The 21395-nt window shown below is 39.2% G+C and overlaps 1 protein-coding gene across 1 annotated transcript; it reads left to right on the top strand.

Annotated features, from left to right (window-relative positions):
* Positions 1-397: 397 nt before the first annotated feature.
* On the top strand, positions 398-8055 carry KRT25 (keratin 25). The gene is made up of 8 exons (XM_069543438.1): positions 398-844; positions 1146-1228; positions 1773-1929; positions 4172-4333; positions 4419-4544; positions 5984-6201; positions 6712-6779; positions 7667-8055. Exons 1-8 carry the CDS (start codon positions 416-418, stop codon positions 7774-7776), a joined length of 1353 nt encoding a protein of 450 aa, XP_069399539.1. The 5' UTR covers positions 398-415; the 3' UTR covers positions 7777-8055.
* Positions 8056-21395: the final 13340 nt, after the last annotated feature.

Genomic DNA, 21395 nt, shown 5'->3' with positions numbered 1-21395 from the left:
ATCTACCTTGGCCTAACAGCCCAAAACCATGACGCCAGATTTTTACTCGGTGATGGACTGGTGAGTTTTTATCTCCTAAGGAGGGAAGTGAGGAATGACTCACTCGCAATTTAAAAACGTAATAAGGAACCTGAAATTGCTCCACCGAGACCCATTTCTCAGATAACCACCAACCTGGGGGCAACTGCCCTCCTACAGAAATGAGCCGGGCAAAGTTAGATACTAATTAGGAAAATTCATCCAATTAAGCTAACTTGCTGAGGCTGGCAAGCGGTGTTTGACTCTATGTAGGCAGAATTTCATCCAAACACACTTGAGCATTGTCTATAAAAAGGACAGCAGACGAGCTGTGACGGGCAGTCACTCCATTCCGGCTTTCATAAGCACATCTCTGCAACACACTTGTCCTGATACCATGTCTCTTCGACTTCCCAGTGGATCCAGGAGGGCCGGTCCCCGTCCCACCACGGGCTCACTCAGGCTCTCCGGGGCAGGAGCCAGCTTCGGAGCTGGCAATGCTTGCAGCATGCCTGGAATTGGAAGCAGTTTCTCATGTGCCTTTGGGAGCAGCTCATCAGGAGGAAACGCCCTGGGGGGCAATCCCTGTGCTGGCTTTACTATGAATGAGGGGGGCCTCCTTTCTGGCAATGAGAAGGTGACCATGCAGAATCTCAATGACCGCCTCGCATCCTACCTGGAGAATGTCCGTGCCCTGGAGGAGGCCAACGCTGACCTGGAGCAGAAGATCAAGGGCTGGTATGAGAAATTCGGGCCCGGTTCTTGCCGTGGTCTTGATCATGACTATAGTAGATATTTCCCGATAATCGAGGATCTTAAAAACCAGGTAAGAAATTACACTTTGCCATCCTTTTTTATGTACTTTTATTTCCAAATGTTCTTTTTCTTTCTTCACTGAATACTAAAAACATTTCTCATTCCTACTTGTGACTTCTTAAAGGGAATTTCAATTTAGCATTGGAAATAAGCACTAAGTAGATTCAATAGTTATGATGAAAATGTCACTATCTAGTAACTATATTAACTTGGATTATTTCCATTTCTTAATCTTAAACACATACACGCTTTTTTTGGTTTTTATCAGTTATGATAAATTGCCTCTAAAAAGTCAAACTCCCTGCTTCCAGATCATTGCTTCCACCACCAGCAATGCCAATGCTGTTCTGCAGATCGATAATGCCAGGCTGACTGCTGATGATTTCAGACTCAAGTAAGTAGCCTCACAGAGTGAAAAAAAAAAAAATTTCACAAGGTCAATGATAAGCATTTCACTAAATTTATTTTTTGATCCCTCATTAAATATTACCAACTCTGGTTCCAACAGTGTAAAACACTTGGACTTCAAACAAACAGAATGTTATAATTTTTTTACTCTTTGGCTATGAAATATTAAGTATGAACTGCTATCAAAGCAGTGTGCAAAACCCTAGTTCTTTTTCTGCCAAGGAAATATCTCAAAATAATTATGATACAATAAATTTTGAAAATGTCTCATGACAAAATGTGTCACTTTATATTTTTTTAACTTTTTATTTTGTATTGGGTTATAGCCAATTAGCAATGCTGTGATAGTTTCAGGTGAATAGCAGAGGGACTCAGCCATACATATACATGTATCCATTCTCCTCCAAACTCCCCTCTCATCTAGGCCAAATGTGTCACTCTAAAATTACAGAGTTCTAGCATTTTATCATTGATCAGTGACCACTTCTCCAACCATGAAATAAACTGGAAAATCATTAACCCTCTTTAAGGTATGAAAATGAGCTGGCTCTTCATCAGAGCGTAGAGAGCGATGTCAATGGGCTTCGCAGAGTTCTGGATGAAATCACCCTCTGCAGAACAGACCTGGAGATTCAGTATGAAACCCTGAGTGAAGAGCTGACTTACCTCAAAAAGAACCATAAAGAGGTAAGAACTGACTGCCCGCATATTGCCATCCCTCTGCAGACACTATCCATCTAACAGGAGATAATGGACTTGATTTCTTAAGTAAGAAATTGGCACTAAAGATCCGTGATCAGAAAGACATGAGGCCTGAGTGGTTTGTAGCAGTGGTGAAGTATTAGCCCAGATTCACCTCTGACCTTGCACCAAATTTCCCATGGCAGGGAGGGGGAAAGAATCTTCTTTTCCATACCAATCAGGGTTACAAGAGCAATGTTTCAGCTAGGCAATTATGGCTAAGTTAAAATGGCATACTTAGGAGATTACATCTAATTAGATAAAATAAATATATTTTAAGGATATCTTAAGGAAACCAGATCTAGATTTCTATAAAACAGTGGCAGATTTAAAACACTTAAACACTTACTTTGTATACACTTAAGCATATGTCCTTAATGTATAATCTTAATATATATAATAGATATAAACTTAACATATATAAAAATAATGAGGCTAAAACTAAACATAAAAAAATGTACACTTCCAAATAAACATACATTTCCAAAGTGGTCACCATTGGAAGTTAGATTAAAGAAAATCAGACCATACAGCCATAACTCTGGACACATTTGGGGGAATGCTTTCAGAACAACTGTTTTCTGAGAGATCTTTATTCTTCGAAATTGAATTTATTTTAAAATAGTCAAAAAAGTTCTAAGAGTCATGCCAAACCTCAAAGCAGGAGATCAAGCTAAAAATGCAATTTAATTAGCCATGAGGCTGTCTTGAAACAATACCTACTTAAAGAACGTTAATATGAACATACAGGTTCAGGAATGTTTATAGCCCGTGGTAGCTACGTGATCTTTTTTTTTTTAATCTTTGGCTGCACCACTCAGGGTGTGGTATCTCAGTTCCCCAGCCAGAGATTGAACCCATGCCCCTTGCAGTGGAAGCTCAGAGTCTTAACCACTGGACCACCAGGGAAGTCCCTATAACAAATTTTTGATGAATTGGATACAATTGATTTTTTAAATGATTCACTCACAGACAGACCCACATGCATCTTTTTTTTTTTATCTTTTTCTTTTTCTGCTTGAACTGAGGAAGTTTTCACTAAATCCTCAGAAGGAAAAACCCCACCTGGAGAAAGAGAAGGTATACAGATCACCAGGAAAAAAGAAAGCCTCATTATTGTCATTAGGTCCAATTCAGAGCCCAGGACATGGGCAGGCAGGAGGGTTTCTGCAGTAGAGACCTAAAGCTGATCCCTACTATTTCAATGTACATAGTCTTAGCAGTTATGTCTGCTATCCACAGCCTTAGAACTGAGAGCATCCCAACAGCCCACACCTTGGGTGGGATAATAAGTAGACTTTGGCTGCAAAATTGATTCCAGCTTCTGTGATGATGACAATGATCATAATAACTAGCATTTGTTTAGCATTTATATACCAGATAGTATTACTAGGTCTTATCACTAATAATTCTTTCACATCTTTCAACCACCCAGAGAAGGATTTTTTTAATTCTTATTTTATCTGAAAATCAAGACTAAAAAGTTAAGGATTTTCCCAAGTTCACTTAACCACTATATGGCAGAACTGGAGTTCATGCAGAGATCTGTCTGACACCCAAGTCCATCATGACACTAGTCCTTGTATAAGCTTAAAAGCTAACTGACAGCTAGGATTCTTTACAAGAGTAGGTTCTCCCTTTATCAACTACAAATAAACAAATATGTTTAAATTGTAAATATAAATATATAACAAATACTTGTTTATAATTATTCAGAATTCTTTAGACTCAGCTCTTAGATCATGGTCCTACTGTCTGAGATCAAGAGAGCTGATCAGAGAACACTTCAAAGCTGGTCTCTTAAGTAAAATGCAGACCAGGGCATCAAGGTGGAGACATTTCAGCCATAAACAAATAGAATAAGAGATAAGAATAACTAATTTTAAATATCTTAGGGACTTTCATTTGGGAAAGGAAGAAAGACTCTTTTCTGTGCAGCAGAACTAAATCGATGAATTGGAGTTATAGGAGCAGGAATTATATTGACCAGAAGGAAGAGCTTTGGAGCAATTAAAACTTTACGAGAATAAAACACATTACTTCATGAGACAGGAAATACGAAATGTAGAGGCAGCTGCACAGCCTGGGAGGTGGACCCGTAAAAACTCTAAAGAGCCCTACCAAATCTAAGCCTCTAGACTTTCTAGACATCCCTAGACAGCTGGGCTGAACGCTCTTCCGCCTCCAGGAAATGCAGGTTCTGCAGTGCGCGGCCGGAGGCAACGTGAACGTGGAGATGAACGCAGCGCCCGGCGTGGACCTCACGGTTCTGCTGAACAATATGAGAGCCGAGTACGAAGCCCTGGCCGAGCAGAACCGCAGGGACGCTGAGGCTTGGTTCAACGAAAAGGTGAGCCTTAACCTGAAAACTTCCCCTCTGCTTTTGAGCACTGTTCACAAAACTGAGATGTGCTCCATGCTTTACCCCTTGATAGAGCGCTTCGCTGCAACAGCAGATCACTGAGGATGTGGGAGCCACCACCTCAGCCAGGAATGAGCTGACAGAGATGAAGCGCAACCTCCAAACACTGGAAATTGAACTTCAGTCTCTCCTAGCCACGGTATGAAAAGGCTGATCTCTTACCATCTCCTAGGTTATCTTTTTTCTTCTTTTTTTAAAACTGATCCATAGTTGATTTACAATGCTGTATTAGTTTGAGGTATAGAGCAAAGTGATTCAGATATATACATAGACTTTAGCTGCAAAACTGATTCCAACATCTATGATGATATAATGATCATAATAACTAACATTTAATATGTGAATATTACATATATTTTTATATAGATTATTACAAAATATTGAATATAGTTCCCTGTGCTATACAGTAGGACCTTGTTGTTTATCTATTTTATATAAAGTAGTGTATAGCTGTTAAGCCCAAAATCCTAATTTATCTCTTTTCCCTCTTCCCCCTTTGGTAACCATAAATTTGTTTTCTATGTCTGTGAGTCTGTTTTGTAAATAAGTTCATTTGCATCACTTTTTAGGTTCTACATATAAGTAATATATATTTATCTTTCTCTGACTTCACATATATGATAATCTCTAGTGTGTCCATGTTGCTGCAAATGGCATTATTTCATTCTCTTTTATGGCTGAGTAGTATTCCATTGTGTATATACACACCACATTTTCTTTATCCATTCATCTCTTGATGGGTATTCAGGTTCCTTCCATGTCTTGGCTACTGTAAATAGTATTGCTATGAACATTGGTGTGCATGTATCTTTTCAACTTAATATTTTCTCTGGATCTATGCCCAGGAATGGGATTGCTGGACCATATAGTAACTCTATTTTTAGTTTTTTAAGGAACCTCCATACTTTTTTTCCATAGTGGCTATACCAATTTACATTCCCACCAACAGTGTAGGAGGGTTCCTTTTTCTTCATACGCTCTCCAGTTTATTATTTGTAGACTTTTTGAGGATGGCCATTCTGAATGGTACAAGCTGATACTTCATTGTAGTTTTGATTTGCATTTCTCTAATAATTAGTGATGTTGAGCATCTTTTCATATGCCTATTGGCCATCTGTATTTCTTATTTGGAGAAATGTTTACTTGGGTCTTCTGTCCATTTTTTGATTGGGTTTTTTATTTTATATTGAGCTATAGGAGCTGTTTGTATATTTTGGAAATTAAGCTCCTATGTTCCCATTTTAAATGTGTGCCGGTTGATGCTAAAAGCTTTAACTGTGTTGAGAATATATCCATATATCAAAAAATATTTTTTTTATGTAGTTAACTTAGAACATAAGAAAATGATGGTATTTTATGTAACAGCTGAAACAGCATCATTGATATCTTTTGGCTTATTCTACCAAAAAAGAAAAATTTTCTGATTTTTAAGAGTGTCATAGAGTGTCTTCTTAACTATGTGTCAATGTGAAATCTAAAACAATTATAGAGAAAGGTAACAAAAGGAAAAAGTCATCAATAAAGCAAATGTCTGCATATCTGTATATCCATCCCAGATTCTTTACTGTTTCCTAACAGAAACACTCCCTGGAGTGCTCCTTGACAGAGACGGAGGGCAACTACTGTGCACAGCTGGCCCAGATCCAGGCTCAGATCGGGGCCCTGGAGGAGCAGCTGCACCAAGTCAGGACCGAGACCGAGGGCCAGAAACTGGAGTATGAACAGCTCCTGGACATCAAGGTCCACCTGGAAAAAGAAATCGAGACCTACTGTCTCCTCATTGGTGGAGAGGATGGGTAAGTGGAATTCTTTACAGGGAAAATGCAATATACCAAAATCTGCTGAACTTAGATACCTGGAAAGTGAACATAAATTGAAATGACCATATTTATGGTCATTTATGGTCATAAATGCTAAATATTAAGTGTGATACACTACTGCCAAGATACAAATTAGCCACATCTTACAAAATCAAGGTGCCACAAGCACTGTTATTTAAGGTGAGAAGTTTTTAAAAACCACCTCTTGTTGCTAAAGCAAAGTAGCTTCAACTGTGTGACCCACTGAAACTCTTCTCACCAAACAGCTAAAGAAAACAAGAGTTAAAAAAAAAAAAGAGGGGGACTTCCCTGACAGTCCAGTGTTAAGACACTAAGCTTCCACTTCAGGGGGTGTAGGTTCGATCTCTGGTCAGGATACTATTAATAATAAAACAAAAAAAAAGAAAACAAAAGAGTGAATCTAGTTAAAGAATTTCTTTCTAAGTCACTCTCCTATGTGACATTTTCAACAATTTGCGTCCACAGGGCTTGCAAGTCTGGAGGTTACAAATCTAAAGACTATGCAGCTGGAAATATGGGAAACCAAATGAAAGGTAATTAAAATGGAATCCTGGTTTTATGTTATGCTACTTCATTTTCAATGCACAGCTTGACTGTTTTCATATTTCCAGGCCTCAGTAAGAACAGATGTAATAAAGGACTATAGTAGACACCAGTGTGTGCGCTGGATGTCTAACTTTAGTGATGTGTGCTAATTTTAAACAAAGTGTTTTGTCATCATATTTTTAGTTAACCAAGAAATCAAAATTCCCCAAAAATGAGCCTTTGTGCTTCCTGCATAGTCCTTTCTATAGAAATAGAATATTTATTCTATTCTATATTCTCTATATAGAATATATTCTATATATAATAAAATTTTTTCTATTATTCCTTTAATTAATATGACATTATTTTTCTACTTTTTTACTGTGGTAAAATACACAGAACATAATATTTACCATCTTAACCATATTAAGTGTATAGTTCACTGGCATTAAGTACATTCCTATTCTTCTGTAGCCATCATCACTGTCTATCTCTTTTCATCTTGTGAAATTGAAACTCTATTCCTGTTTAAAAAAAAAAAAACCTCCCCTTTCCTCCTCCTCCCTCCAGTTTCTTCAACCGCCATTCTACTTTCTCTTGCTATGAATTTGACTACTCTAGGTACCTCATATAAGTGGAATCATATAATAATTGTCTTTTTGTGATTGATTGATTTTCTCTTGGCATAATATCCTCAAGACTCATCCATGTTGTAGCATGGGTCAAAATTTCCTCATTTTAAGGTTGAATAATATTATACCATATGGATATGCCATATTTTGTTATCCATTTATCTATTAAGGGACACTTAGGTTGCTTCCACATTTTAGCTATTGTGATTTTATTCATCTTGTTTCAACTCTCTAAAACTTTCCTTTTAAAATTTGAATTTTAGATCCAATCAAAGCCATTGTGGTTAAGAAAGTCCTTGAGGAGGTAGACCAGCGCAGCAAAATACTTACCACCAGGCTCCACTCCCTGGAAGAGAAATCTCAAAGCAATTAATCTGATATACAAGAGACAGCATATGTCCAAAACTCTCTGAGAAGAGAAGGCATAATATATCTGTCTGGGAAAATGAGCAAGTCTTAAAAAAAGGTCTGTCCTCTTATCTTCCTGTTGCTGAAATATAATCTCTGTCTGGGCAATCATTAGCATTATCAATAGTATCTTCCCATTTATCTGGAAGAACATCACATATAAATATGATGACTCATTTGATTACCCTACAGGAAATGTTGTCAGTTCTTTTTAGTCAATAAACCTTCTTCCTTTAGCAAGTTATCACTGGTGGTATTGTCTTATCTTTAAAATGTTCATGTCTGTGGTACAGATGTGTGAACATCTAACAGCTCTTGATCTGCATGAAAACTTTAAAAAATAATCAAGATTTCTCCCTGGATTTTCATAAGGCTGTCACAATAACTCAATATGAGAGTTATTATCACAAACTCAAAAGGAATAAAAATCCTTCCACTGAACCCCCAGCGTGCTGTCCTTTGACATATAGCAAGCCTGTTCCTTTTCACAGTAGCACATTTCAGGTTCATCTAAAATACAATAACAGCACTTCTCTCAAGTGGTTATTGTAAAGATTAAACAAATAAATTATCATAAAGTATACTTAGGGGGAAGCACCCAATAAATGTTTTAACTCACTTTTTAATACTCAATTTTTATAGGGATTAATTTTCAGATCTCTTTTGAATAAATATTTAAACAATATTTCAAATGTAAAGGAGGTTAATCCAAAGTTCTGGCTTAGAATTTAAGTTCTTTTGATGGAGTACTTCATTTGCATTACAAAGCACACTTAATGTTTGTAACTCTCTTGATCAACATCTCCAAGAAAGGGAAATAAATTAGATAAACTGAAAACATAATTTCCTCAGATCAAATATTATATTCAGCTGACTCTTAAACCTCTATAAATACCCATGTTGTAATCCATTCATGAAAATTTGATTTCAAAATCCTTCTGAAAGTGTTAAGCAGATAATAATAATTATTATTAAGCAGATAATAAGCACTAGAGTTATCCTTGAATTATTTTTATTGTATTCTTCTAATGAATCCTAGGCAGAGGACACTAGAGCCAAAATGCCTAATTATGTTCCCTATTAGATTATAAGAAATACAAATATTACAATATTAACTAGTCTGGAAGCATTTGAGAGAAGGAGAGCTTACTTTACACATATTTACCATCTCCCCACTACTGCCAAACCCATGCCTTGTACCATTGCTGCCCGATAACTGTTTCAACGATAAGTGTTTGCCTTGATCAGAAAGAAGGGACTCTGGGCCCCTAAGCCATATTTCTCTGATGGCAGAGGACAAAAAAAAAAAGAGGAGATGGATGGGTACCTAAGAGCCTGCTGCTGCTGCTAAGTCGCATCAGTTGTGTCCAACCCTGTGCAACCCCATAGACAACAGCCCACCAGGCTCTGCCGTCCCTGGGATTCTCCAGGCAAGAACACTGGAGTGGGTTGCCATTTCCTTCTCCAATGCATGAAAGTAAAAAGTGAAAGTGAAGTCGCTCAGTCATGTCCGACTCTTCGCAACCCCATGGATTGTAGCCTACCAGGCCCCTCCATCCATAGAGGCAATTTTCCAGGCAAGAGTACTGGAGTGGGTTGCCATTGCCTTCTCCAACCTAAGGAGGAAAGGGGGCATAATAGGTCCCTAGAAGGACCAAGGCTCTGTGCCTGTATATCCCTCAAGGTGAGGGATCTTACAGAAGCAGAAGGTAAGTGGCAAGAATACACAGAGGAACTATACAGAAAAGATCTTCACGACCCAGATAATCAAGATGGTGTGATCACCAACCTAGAGCCAGACATTCTGGAATGTGAAGTCAAGTGGGTCTTAAGAAGCATCACTACAAACAAAGCTAGTGGAGGTGATGGAATTCCACTTGAGTTATTTCAAATCCTAAAAGATGATGCTGTGAAAGTGCTGCACTCAGTATGCAAGCAAATTTGGAAAACTCAGCAGTGGCCACAGGACTGGAAAAGTTCAGTTTTCATTCCAATCCCAAGAAAGGCAATGCCAAAGAATGCTCAAACTACCACACAATTGTACGCATCTCACACACTAGTAAATGATGCTCAAAATTCTCCAAGTCAGGCTTCAATAATACATGAAACATGGACTTCTAGATGTTCAAGCTGGATTTAGAAAATGCAGAGTAACCAGAGATCAAATTGCCAACATAAATTGGATCATAGAAAAAGCGAGAGTTCCAGAAAAATATTTACTTCTGACTTTATTGACTTTGCCAAAGCCTTTGACTGTGTGGACCACAATAAACTCTGGAAAATTCTTAAAGAGTTGGAATACCAGACCACCTGACCTGCCTCCTGAGAAATCTGTATGCAGGTCAGGAAGCAACAGTAAGAACTGGACATGGAACAACAGACTGGTTCCAAATTGGGAAAGGAATACATCAAGGCTGTATATTGTCACCCTGCTTATTTAACTTATACGCAGAGGACATCATGAGAAATGCTGGGCTGGATGAAGCACAAGCTGGAATCAAGATTTCCGGGAGAAATATCAATAACCTCAGATCTGCAGAGGACACCACCCTTATGGCAGAAAGCAAAGAAGAACTAAAGAGCCTCTTGATGAAAGTGAAAGAGGAGAGTGAAAAAGTTGGCTTGAAACTCAACATTCAGAAAATGAAGATCATGGCATCTGGTCCCATCACTTTATGGCAAATAGACAGGGAAACAGTGGAAACAGTGGCTGACTCTATTTTTCTGGGCTCAAATATCACTGCAGATGGTGACTGCAGCCATGAAATTAAAAGACGCTTGCTCCTAGGAAGGAAAGTTATGATTAACCTAGACAGCATATTGAAAAGCAGAGACATTACTTTGCCAACAAAGGTCTGTCTAATCAAGGCTATGGTTTTTCCAGTGGTCATGTATGGATGCGAGAATTGCACTGTGAAGAAAGTTGAGCGCCGAAGAATTGATGCTTTTGAACTGTGGTGCTAGAGAAGACTCTTGAGAATCCCTTGGACTGCAAGGAGATCCAACCAGTCCATTCTAAAGGAGATCAGCCCTGGGTCTTTGTTGGAAGGAATGATGCTAAAGCTGAAACTCCAGTACTTTGACCACCTCATGCGAAGAGTTGACACACTGGAAAAGACTCTGATGCTGGGAGGGATTGGGGGCAGGAGGAGAAGAGGACGACAGAGGATGAGATGGCTGGATGGCATCACCGATTCAATGGACGTGAGTTTGAGTGAACTCTGGGAGATGGTGATGGACAGGGAGGCCTGGCATGCTGTGATTCATGGGGTCGCAAAGAGTCGGACACGACTGAGCAACTGAACTGAACTGAACTTTACACTTAAAACAACTGGAAAAAAGAAGAGCAAAAGCCCCCAAAATTAGTAGAAGGAAATAAATCATAAAGATCTGAGCAGAAATAAATGAAAAAGAAATGAAAGAAACAATAGTAAAGATTAACAAAACTAAAATCTGGTTCTTTGAGAAGATAAACAAAATCGACCAGCCTTTAGCCAGACTCATCAAGAAGAAAAGAGAGAAGAATCAATTCAACAAAATTAGAAATGAAAAAGGAGAGGTTACAACAGACAATGCAGAAATACAAAGGATTATAAGAGACTATTATGAACTACTCTACGGCAATGAAATGGGTAACCTGGAAGAAACAGACAGATTCTTAGAAAAATTCAATCTTCCAAGACTAAACCAGGAAGAAATAGAAATTATGAACAACCCAATTACAAGCACTGAAATTGAAGCTGTGATCCAAAATCTCCCAGAAAACAAAAGCCCAGGACCAGATGGCTTCACAGGAGAATTCTATCAAACATTTAGAGAAGAGCTAATGCCTATCCTTCTTAAACTCTTTTCAAAAATTGCAGAGGAAGGAACACTTCCAAACTCATTCTGTGAGGCCATCATCACCCTGATACCAAAAGCAGACAAAGACAACACAAAAAAAGGAAAACTATAGGCCAGTATCACTGATAAACATAGATGCAAAACTCCTCAACAAAATTTTAGTGAGCAGAATTCAGCAACGCATCAAAAAGCTCATACACCATGATCAAGTTGGGTTTATTCCAGGGATGCAAGGATTCTTCAATATATGCAAATCAATCAATGTGATACACCATATTCACAAATAGAAAGATGCCGGGAGCCAGCACGGGAGATCCCACCCATGAAAAGGTCATGCGGAGAGACCTGACAGGCAAGGCGAGTCAGGTTTCAAGAGGTCCTCTGCCTGAGCATCTACCCCGAAATCAAAATCTGTCTGTTTACTGTCTGCTATACTATACTCTCGTCCAAGGTAAGGAGCAGCGGCTGTGCTTTGCTGGAGCAGCCGTGAAGAGATACCCCACGCCCAAGGTAACAGAAACCCAAGTAAGATGGTAGGTGTTGCAAGAGGGCATCAGACGGCAGACACACTGAAACTATACTCACAGAAAACTAGTCAATCTAATCACACTAGGACCACAGCCTTGTCTAACTCAATGAAACCAAGCCATGCCTGCGGGGCAACCCAAGACGGGAGGGTCATGGTGGAGAGGTCTGACAGAGCGTGGTCCACTGGAGAAGGGAATGGCAAGCCACTTCAGTATTCTTGCCTTGAGAACCCCATGAACAGTATGAAAAGGCAAAATGATAGGATACCAAAAGAGGAACTCCCTAGGTCATTAGGTGCCCAATATGCTACTGGAGGTCAGTGGAGAAATAACTCCAGAAAGAATGAAGGGATGGAGCCAAAGCAAAAACAATACCCAGTTGTGGATGTGACTGGTGACAGAAGCAAGGCCCGATGCTGTAAAGAGCAATATTGCATAGGAACCTGGAATGTCAGGTCCATGAATCAAGGCAAACTGGAAGTGGTCAAACAAGAGATGGCAAGGGTGAACATCGACATTCTAGGAATCAGCGAACTAAAATGGACTGGAATGGGTGAATTTAACTCAGATGACCATTATATCTACTACTGCGGGCAGGAATCCCTCAGAAGAAATAGAGTAGCCATCATGATCAACAAAAGAGTCCAAAATGCAGTACTTGGATGCAATCTCAAAAACGACAGAATGATCTGTTTGTCTCCAAGGCAAACCATTCAGTATCACAGTGATCCAAGTCTATGCCCCAACCAGTAACACTGAAGAAGCTAAAGTTGAATGGTTTTATGAAGACCTACAAGACCTTTTAGAACTAACACCCAAAAAAGATGTCCTTTTCATTATAGGGATCTGGAATGCAAAAGTAGGAAGTCAAGAAACACCTGGAGTAACAGGCAAATTTGGCCTTGGAATGCAGAATGAAGCAGGGCAAAGACTAATAGAGTTTTGCCAAGAAAATGCACTGGTCATAGCAAACCCCCTCTTCCAACAACACAAGAGAAGACTCTACACATGGACATCCCCAGATGGTCAACACCGAAATCAGATTGATTATATTCTATGCAGCCAAAGATGGAGAAGCTCTATACAGTCAATAAAAACAAGACCAGGAGCTGACTGTGGCTCAGATCATGAACTCCTATTACCAAATTCAGACTCAAATTGAAGAAAGTAGGGAAAACTGCTAGACCATTCAAGTATGACCTAAATCAAATCCCTTATGATTATACAGTGGAAGTGAGAAATAGATTTAAGGGCCTAGATCTGATAGATAGAGTGCCTGATGAACTATGGAATGAGTTCGTGACATTGTACAGGAGACAGGGATCAAGACCATCTCCATGGAAAAGAAATGCAAAAAAGCAAAATGGCTGTCTGGGGAGGCCTTACAAATAGCTGTGGAAAGAAGAGAGGTGAAAAGCAAAGGAGAAAAGGAAAGATATAAGCATATGAATGCAGAGTTCCAAAGAATAGCAAGAAGAGATAAAAAAAGCCTTCTTCAGCGATCAATGCAAAGAAATAGAGGGAAACAACAGAATGGGAAAGACTAGAGATCTCTTCAAGAAAATTAGAGATACCAAGGGAACATTTCATGCAAAGATGGGCTCGATAAAGGACCGAAATGGTCTGGACTTAACAGAAGCAGAAGATATTAAGAAGAGGTGGCAAGAATACACGGAAGAACTGTACAAAAAAGATCTTCACGCCCCAGATAATCATGATGATGTGATCACTAATCTAGAGCCAGACATCCTGGAATGTGAATTCAAGTGGGCCTTAGAAAGCATCACTACGAACAAAGCTAGTGGAGGTAGTGGAATTCCAGTTGAGCTGTTCCAAATCCTGAAAGATGATGCTGTGAAAGTGCTGCACTCAATATGCCAGCAAATTTGGAAAACTCAGCAGTGGCCACAGGACTGGAAAAGGTCAGTTTTCATTCCAATCCCAAAGAAAGACAATGTCCAAGAATGCTCAAACTATCACACAATTGCACTCATCTCACATGCTAGTAAAGTAATGCTCAAAATTCTCCAAGCCAGGCTTCAGCAATACGTGAACTGTGAACTCCCTGATGTTCAAGCTGGTTTTAGAAAAGGCACAGGAACCAGAGATCAAATTGCCAACATCCGCTGGATCATGGAAAAAGCAAGAGAGTTCCAGAAAAACATCTATTTCTGCTTTATTGACTATGCCAAAGCCTTTGACTGTGTGGACCACAATAAACTGTGGAAAATTCTGAAAGAGATGGGAACACCAGACCACCTAACCTGCCTCTTGAGAAATCTGTATGCAGGTCAGGAAGCAACAGTTAGGACTGGACATGGAACAACAGACTGGTTCCAAATAGGAAAAGGAGTACGTCAAGGCTGTATATTGTCACCCTGCTTATTAAACTTATATGCAGAGTACACCATGAGAAACGCTGGACTGGAAGAAACACAAGCTGGAATCAAGATTGCCAGGAGAAATATCAATAACCTCAGATATGCAGATGACACCACCCTTATGGCAGAAAGTGAAGAGGAGCTAAAAAGCCTCTTGATGAAAGTGAAAGAGGAGAGCGAAAAAGTTGGCTTAAAGCTCAACATTCAGAAAACTAAGATCATGGCATCTGGTCCCATCACTTCATGGCAAATAGATGGGGAAACAGTGGAAACAGTGTCAGACTCTATTTTGGGGGGCTTCTAAATCACTGCAGATGGTGATTGCAGCCATGAAATTAAAAGACGCTTACTCTTTGGAAGAAAAGTTATGACCAACCTAGATGGCATATTGAAAAGCAGAGACATTACTTTGCTGACTAAGGTCCGTCTAGTCAAGGCTATGGTTTTTCCTGTGGTCATGTATGGATGTGAGAGTTGGACTGTGAAGAAGGCTGAGTGCTGAAGAATTGATGCTTTTGAACTGTGGTGTTGGAGAAGACTCTTGAGAGTCCTTTGGACTGCAAGGAGATCCAACCAGTCCATTCTGAAGGAGATCAATCCTGGGATTTCTTTGGAAGGAATGATGCTAAAGCTGAAACTCCAGTACTTTGGCCACCTCATGAGAAGAGTTGACTCATTGGAAAAGACTCTGATGCTGGGAGGGATTGGGGGCAGGAGGAGAAGGGGACAACCGAGAATGAGATGGCTAGATGGCATCACTGACTCGATGGACGTGAGTCTGAGTGAACTCCGGGAGATAGTGATGAACAGGGAGGCCTGTCGTGCTGCGATTCATGGGGTTGCAAAGAGTCAGACACGACTGAGCACTGAGCAACTGAACTGACCCAACCACTTTTCTCTGGAAAAAGTTAACTTAGAGCTCCAACTGTCTCCTGCGTATGAAAGGAATGTTTCAGCTCAAATCCCTCTGATGGCTCTCTAACTTGCCTGATGGTTGGAGACTTTTACAACTTGTGATTGTTTCCAGCCCCCCAACCATGAGAGGCACGAAGCTTAAAACATTTTAAAGATATAGAGCCTTTTAGAGCTAAGAATTAGTTTGGTGAAGGATTTCATTGTTGAGTTAATGTTTGCTGCCAGACCTCCATATTCTTTATCTTTTAAGCACCTGAAGGATATTAATCAATGTAATTGGGATATAGAAAAAGGAATACAGTAGTTTTTGATGTTAGCAACACTAGACTTTTGAGTTAATTAATTTTCTCTTTGTTATAAATCACTGTACTCCTCTTTCTTTGTTATAAATTGTTGTGTCCTTGCTATGTAAGAATGTAACTTTATTTAGTGCTTTCTGAGAGTGGCACCAGACTTTGGGAAGAACAACACTATTACCCTTATCAGAAAAGGGCTGTAAAATGTTAATTGGCCTTCTGGCCAGAAGATAATGTAAATCACCTGAGACCCTTTGTATACGGAAAGATTTGCAGAAAGAAAGCCTGGTCTTGATAAGAGCCAGGGCTGCTGACCCTGCATAACTTTGTATTATCCATTGATCTCTATGTACAACCAAAAGCTTTCCCAAACAATAAAGGATGGACCAGTTTCTCAGACCAGCTTCTCGAACTGGTTTCTTGGAAATCCGGCTCCCCCTGTGTCAAATCTCTCTTTCTCTCTCTCTTTCTCCCTCTCCCTCCCTCTCCTTTTCTGGCTGAATTCCCATCTGAAGCGTGGAGGCTCACCAAGTGTACTTACTTGCCCTGGCTTCTAAGACCCTTGCAAAAGGGAGCCCAAGGCGGGGCACCCTCCGCTATTCAAGTGGGCGCTGGTGGCCTACGTAGATGGTGCAAACCTCTTGTCTCGAGGTTTTATTAGCTCTCCGTGTAAACCAAGTTATTCAGCATCTTTTCTCCACTAAATTTTCCTACTACACTATTCTTTCCTAATCTCTTTATATTTCTAATTAAATAGTCCTTTCCCAGATGCTGATTCCATCCCCTCTTCAAATTCCCTGGATCCATTAGGGCTGGACCCCGGCAGAAAGATGAAAACCTTATGATAATCTCAATAGATGCAGAAAGAGCCTTTGAAAAAATTCAGCACCTATTTATGATTAAAATTCTTCAAAAAATGAACATAGAAGGAAACTACCTCAACATAGTAAAGGCCATATATGACAAGTCTACAGCAAACATTATTCTCAGGGTGAAAAACTGAAAGCATTCCCCCTAAGATCAGGAACAAGACAAGGGTGTCCACTTTTGCCACTAGTATTCAACATAGTTCTGGGACTCTAGCTACAGCAATCAGAGAAGAAAAAGAAATAAAAGGAATCCAGATCAGAAAAGATGAAGTAAAGCTCTCACTGTTTGCAGATGACATGATACTGTACATAGAAAAACCTAAAGATAGTATCAGAAAACTATTAGAGCTAATCAGTGAATTTAGTAAAGTTGCAGGATACAAAATCAATGCACAGAAATCACTTGCATTTCTATATACTAACAATGAAAAATTGGAAAAATTAAGGAATCATTCCATTCACCATTGCAACAAAAAGAATTAAATATCTAGGAATAAATTTACTTAAGGGTACAAAAGAACTGTACACAGAAAATTTTAAGACACTAATGAAAGAAATAAAAGACAACATAAACAGATGGAGAGATATTCCATGTTCCTAGGTAGAAAGAATCAATATCGTGAAAATGACTGTACTACCAAGTGCAATCTACAGATTCAATGTGATCCCTATCAAATTACCAATGGCATTTTTCACAGAACTAGAACAAAAATTTCACAATTCACATGGAAACACAAAAGACCCCAAATAGCCAAAGCAGTGTTGAGAAAGGAGAATGGAGCTGGAGAAATCAACCTTCCTGACTTCAGATTATACTACAAAGCTACGGTCATCAAGATAGTATGGTACCAGCACAAAAACAGAAATATAGACAAATGGAACAAAATAGAAAGCCCAGAGATAAACCCATGTACCTATGGGTACCTTATTTTTGACAAAGGAGGAAAGAATATGCAATGGGGCAAAGACAGCCTCTTCAATAAATGGTGCTGGGAAAACTGGACAGCTACATGTAAAAGAATGAAGTTAGAACACTTCCTAACACCATACACAAAGATAAACTCAAAATGGATTAAAGACCTAAATGTAAAACCAGAAACTATAAAACTCTTAGAGGAAACATAGGCAGAACACTCAATGATATAAATCAAAGCAAGATTCTCTATGACCCACCTCCTAAAGTAATGGAAATAAAAACCAAAGTAAAGAGGTGGGACCTGATTAAACTTAAAAGCTTTTGCACAGCAAAGGAAACTATAAGCAAGGTGAAAAGACAACCCCCAGAATGGGAGAAAATAATAGCAAATGGAACTACTGACAAAGGATTAATTTCCAAAATATACAAGCAGCTCATACAACTCAATACCAGAAAAGCAAACAACCCAATCAAAAAGTGGGGAAAAGACCTAAACAGACATTTCTTCAAAGAAGACATACAGATGGCTAACAAACACATGAAAAGATGCTCAACATTGCTCATTATTAGAGAAATACAAATCAAACTACAATGAGCTATCACCTCACACCAGCCAGAATGGCCATCATCAAAAAGCCTACAAACAATAAATGCTGGAGAGGGTGTGGAGAAAAGGGAAAGCTCTTGCACTGTTGGTGGGAATGTAAATTGATACAGCCACTATGGAAGACGGTATGGAGATTATATGACCCAGCAAACCCACTCCTAGGCATATACCCTAAGGAAACCAAAATTGAAAAAGACACACGTATCCCATTGTTCACGGAAGCACTATTTACAACAACTAGAACATGGAAACAACCTAAATGTCCATCAACAGATGAATGGATAAAGAAGTTGTGGTACATATACACAATAGAATATCACTCAGCCATAAAAAGGAGCACATTTGAGTCATTTCTAATGAGGTGGATGAACCTAGAATGTATTACACAAAATGAAGTAAGTCAGAAAGAGAAAGGTAAATATCGTATTCTAACACATATACACAGAATCTAGAAAAATGGTACTGAATAATTTATTTACAGAAACAGACATAGAGAATAGACCTATGGACATGGGGAGAGGGGAGGAGAGGGTGAGATGTATGGAAAGAGTAACATGGAAACTTATACTTCCATATGTAAAATAGATAGCCAATGGGAATTTGATGTATGGGTCAGGAAACTCAAACAGGGGCTCTGGATCAACCTAGAGGGGTGGGATAGGGAGGGAGATGGAAGGGAAGTTCAAAAGGGAAGGGTTATATGTATACCTATGGCTGATTCATGTGGAGGTTTGACAGAAAACAGCAAAACTCTGAAAAGCAATTATCCTTCAATAAAAAATAATTAAATAAATAAAAGAAATTTTTAAAGACAAGCAAAAAAAAAAAAACCTGGGGCTTCCCAGGTGGCTCAGTGGTAAAGCTTCTGCCTGCCAATGCAGGAGACAAAGGAGATTTGCATTCCATCCCTGGATCAGGAAGATCCTCTGGAGGAGGAAATGGCAACCCATTCCAGTATTCTTGCCTGGAAAATCCCATGGGTAAGAGGAGCCTGGGTCACAAAGAATCAGATACAACTGAGTATGTATTTTAAAACTGGGGAATATCAACCCTTAAGGAGTAGTTGGAGGAACAAAAATCTATGAATAACAATAAACAGGAACAGTCAAAGAGGTAAAAAGAATCAGTATGGGAGACTGTTTTGATTGGTTCTCCTACTGAGAACAACTGAAAACTCTGTATAAAATCCCTTTTAAATCTTTTTAAAAGCATTAATGAACTGGTACTAACAGAGAAATTCAGGTCAACCACTACATGAAGGAGGGAACCTAAGAGGTAAATAGAGACCTGATGCTGGCTTGAACTTTGAAGCACTGCTGAAGCTATGAACTTGGACTTCAGTTTATATGAACCCACAGAGTGTGAAAGTCAAGAGATAAAGCACAGCACTTGCCTAAAGGGGGAAGTATAAACAGAGGGCCTCCTCTGTAAGTGTGAACCCCAAAGGGCTATGCACCCAGTGTAAGTATGATTGAGAAATTAATTCACTCCCTCCCAGGATTACAAGGAAAGTTTCCTGTTTCAATCCTTTGCATAAGGAGAAGAGGAAAAAATTACCCTTTAGAATATACAGTTACAAGTCAAACTTCAGACAGATTTGGAGTCAAAATTCACATTATCTGGCCGTTTCAAAATAACTTTAAGCTGAGAATTCCATTTAAGAGGATCCCTATATCTACTGGTATCCTTCCAGGTAACCTAATGGAAGCAAATAAAAATTTTCTCTGGATAAAGCCACCATCATCCCAGGCCTCGAAGGTTTCTCCCAAATAAAATTTTAAGGAACATGTATTTTTCATGATCAAAAATCAACCCAGGAAAACAAGGTACAATGAGAAAAAAACCAATGGAAACAATGATAAAACAGAGAGTATTTAAAAAGGAAATGTTTAAAAACCTTGAAATATGGGCAGAATCCTAAAATATGAAAAGAAAAACTAAGCAGATCTGAAAAAGAAACAAATGTACATGTCCAGATAGAAAGAAGATAAGAAATGAAATATAAAATCTCAATGTTTAGATTCAGTAGTGGATAAGACACAGTAGAAAAGAATATTAGTAAATTGCATTCTAAAGGAATTATCCGACTTTAGCACAGAAATAGAGTAGTGTATATAGTTTAGCATGTATATAGTCACAATGTTCATATATGTGAACAAATATATTAGAATATCAAGAAACACAAGGATAAAATAGGACAGCAGTATAAAAACGGCATGAAAATTTCAACAAGCTCCTCACTGTAAAGGAAACCCATACATTCCATAAATATATGAAAATATATTCATCCTCATTAGTAATCAGGGAAATGCAAATTAAAACCATGTCATTTCACATGCTCCAGCTTGACAAATATCAAAAAGTCTCACTGTATCAAGTGTCGATGAGGCTGTAATAGAAATTCTTATATTCTTGCGGGGTTGTAAAAATACAATCACTTTGAAAAACTGTTTGGTTTTACCTAATCAAGTTGGATATGTGCATATTCTATAACCCTGCCATTTTACTCCTAGGTTTAGAACTTCTAGAAACCCTCAAACATGTGCACCAGGAGACATGTCCAAGAATATTCATAGCATCACTAATGATAATAGCAAAAAACTAGAAACAACCCAGACAGTCATCAGGAGTGGAAATGGAGTAATAACCAAGGCTTATTCATACCAAGGAATGGTATCTCATTAGTAAAAAATGACCAAGCATAACCTCTTCACTGTGATGTGCCACCCAGGTCCTCCTTCAAGGAAAGACTTCTTATCTCAGCTATGAGTATCGGCAGCAGACATTCTGCAGTCATTGGTTCCCCAGAGATAGTGTTGGCTACAGGGAATCACTCAAGATCATGCCCCCTCCTGGAGTGACCCGCATCCAATGGCTGAGTGGTTCAGAAGCACAAAGGCCTGGACATCTCAGCCCATCTCAGGACAATACTGTGCTCCAAGGTGCCACATGGAAGTTCACCTTCTCCTTGTACCCAATCTTGTTTCTTTCTCCCCTTTCACAGGTAAGGATTCCAAGGGGAATCGTTAACAAGCACTCTGTACAAGAACAAGGGCTTCCATGGTGGCTCAGATGGTAAAGAATCTGCCTGCAATGCTGGGGACCAGGATTCGATCCCTGGGTCAGGAAGATTCCCTGGAGGAGGGAATGGCAACCCACTCCAGTACTCTTGCCTGGAGAATTTCATGGACAGAGGAGCCTGGAGGGCTACAGTCTCTGGGCCACAAAGA

The sequence above is a fragment of the Ovis canadensis genome, chromosome 11 (genome assembly GCF_042477335.2).
Source record: "Ovis canadensis isolate MfBH-ARS-UI-01 breed Bighorn chromosome 11, ARS-UI_OviCan_v2, whole genome shotgun sequence".
In the NCBI taxonomy this organism is placed as follows: Eukaryota; Metazoa; Chordata; class Mammalia; order Artiodactyla; family Bovidae; genus Ovis; species Ovis canadensis.
The sequence above is the reverse complement of the archived record's forward strand: the minus strand, read 5'-3'. Positions and strand labels throughout refer to the sequence as shown.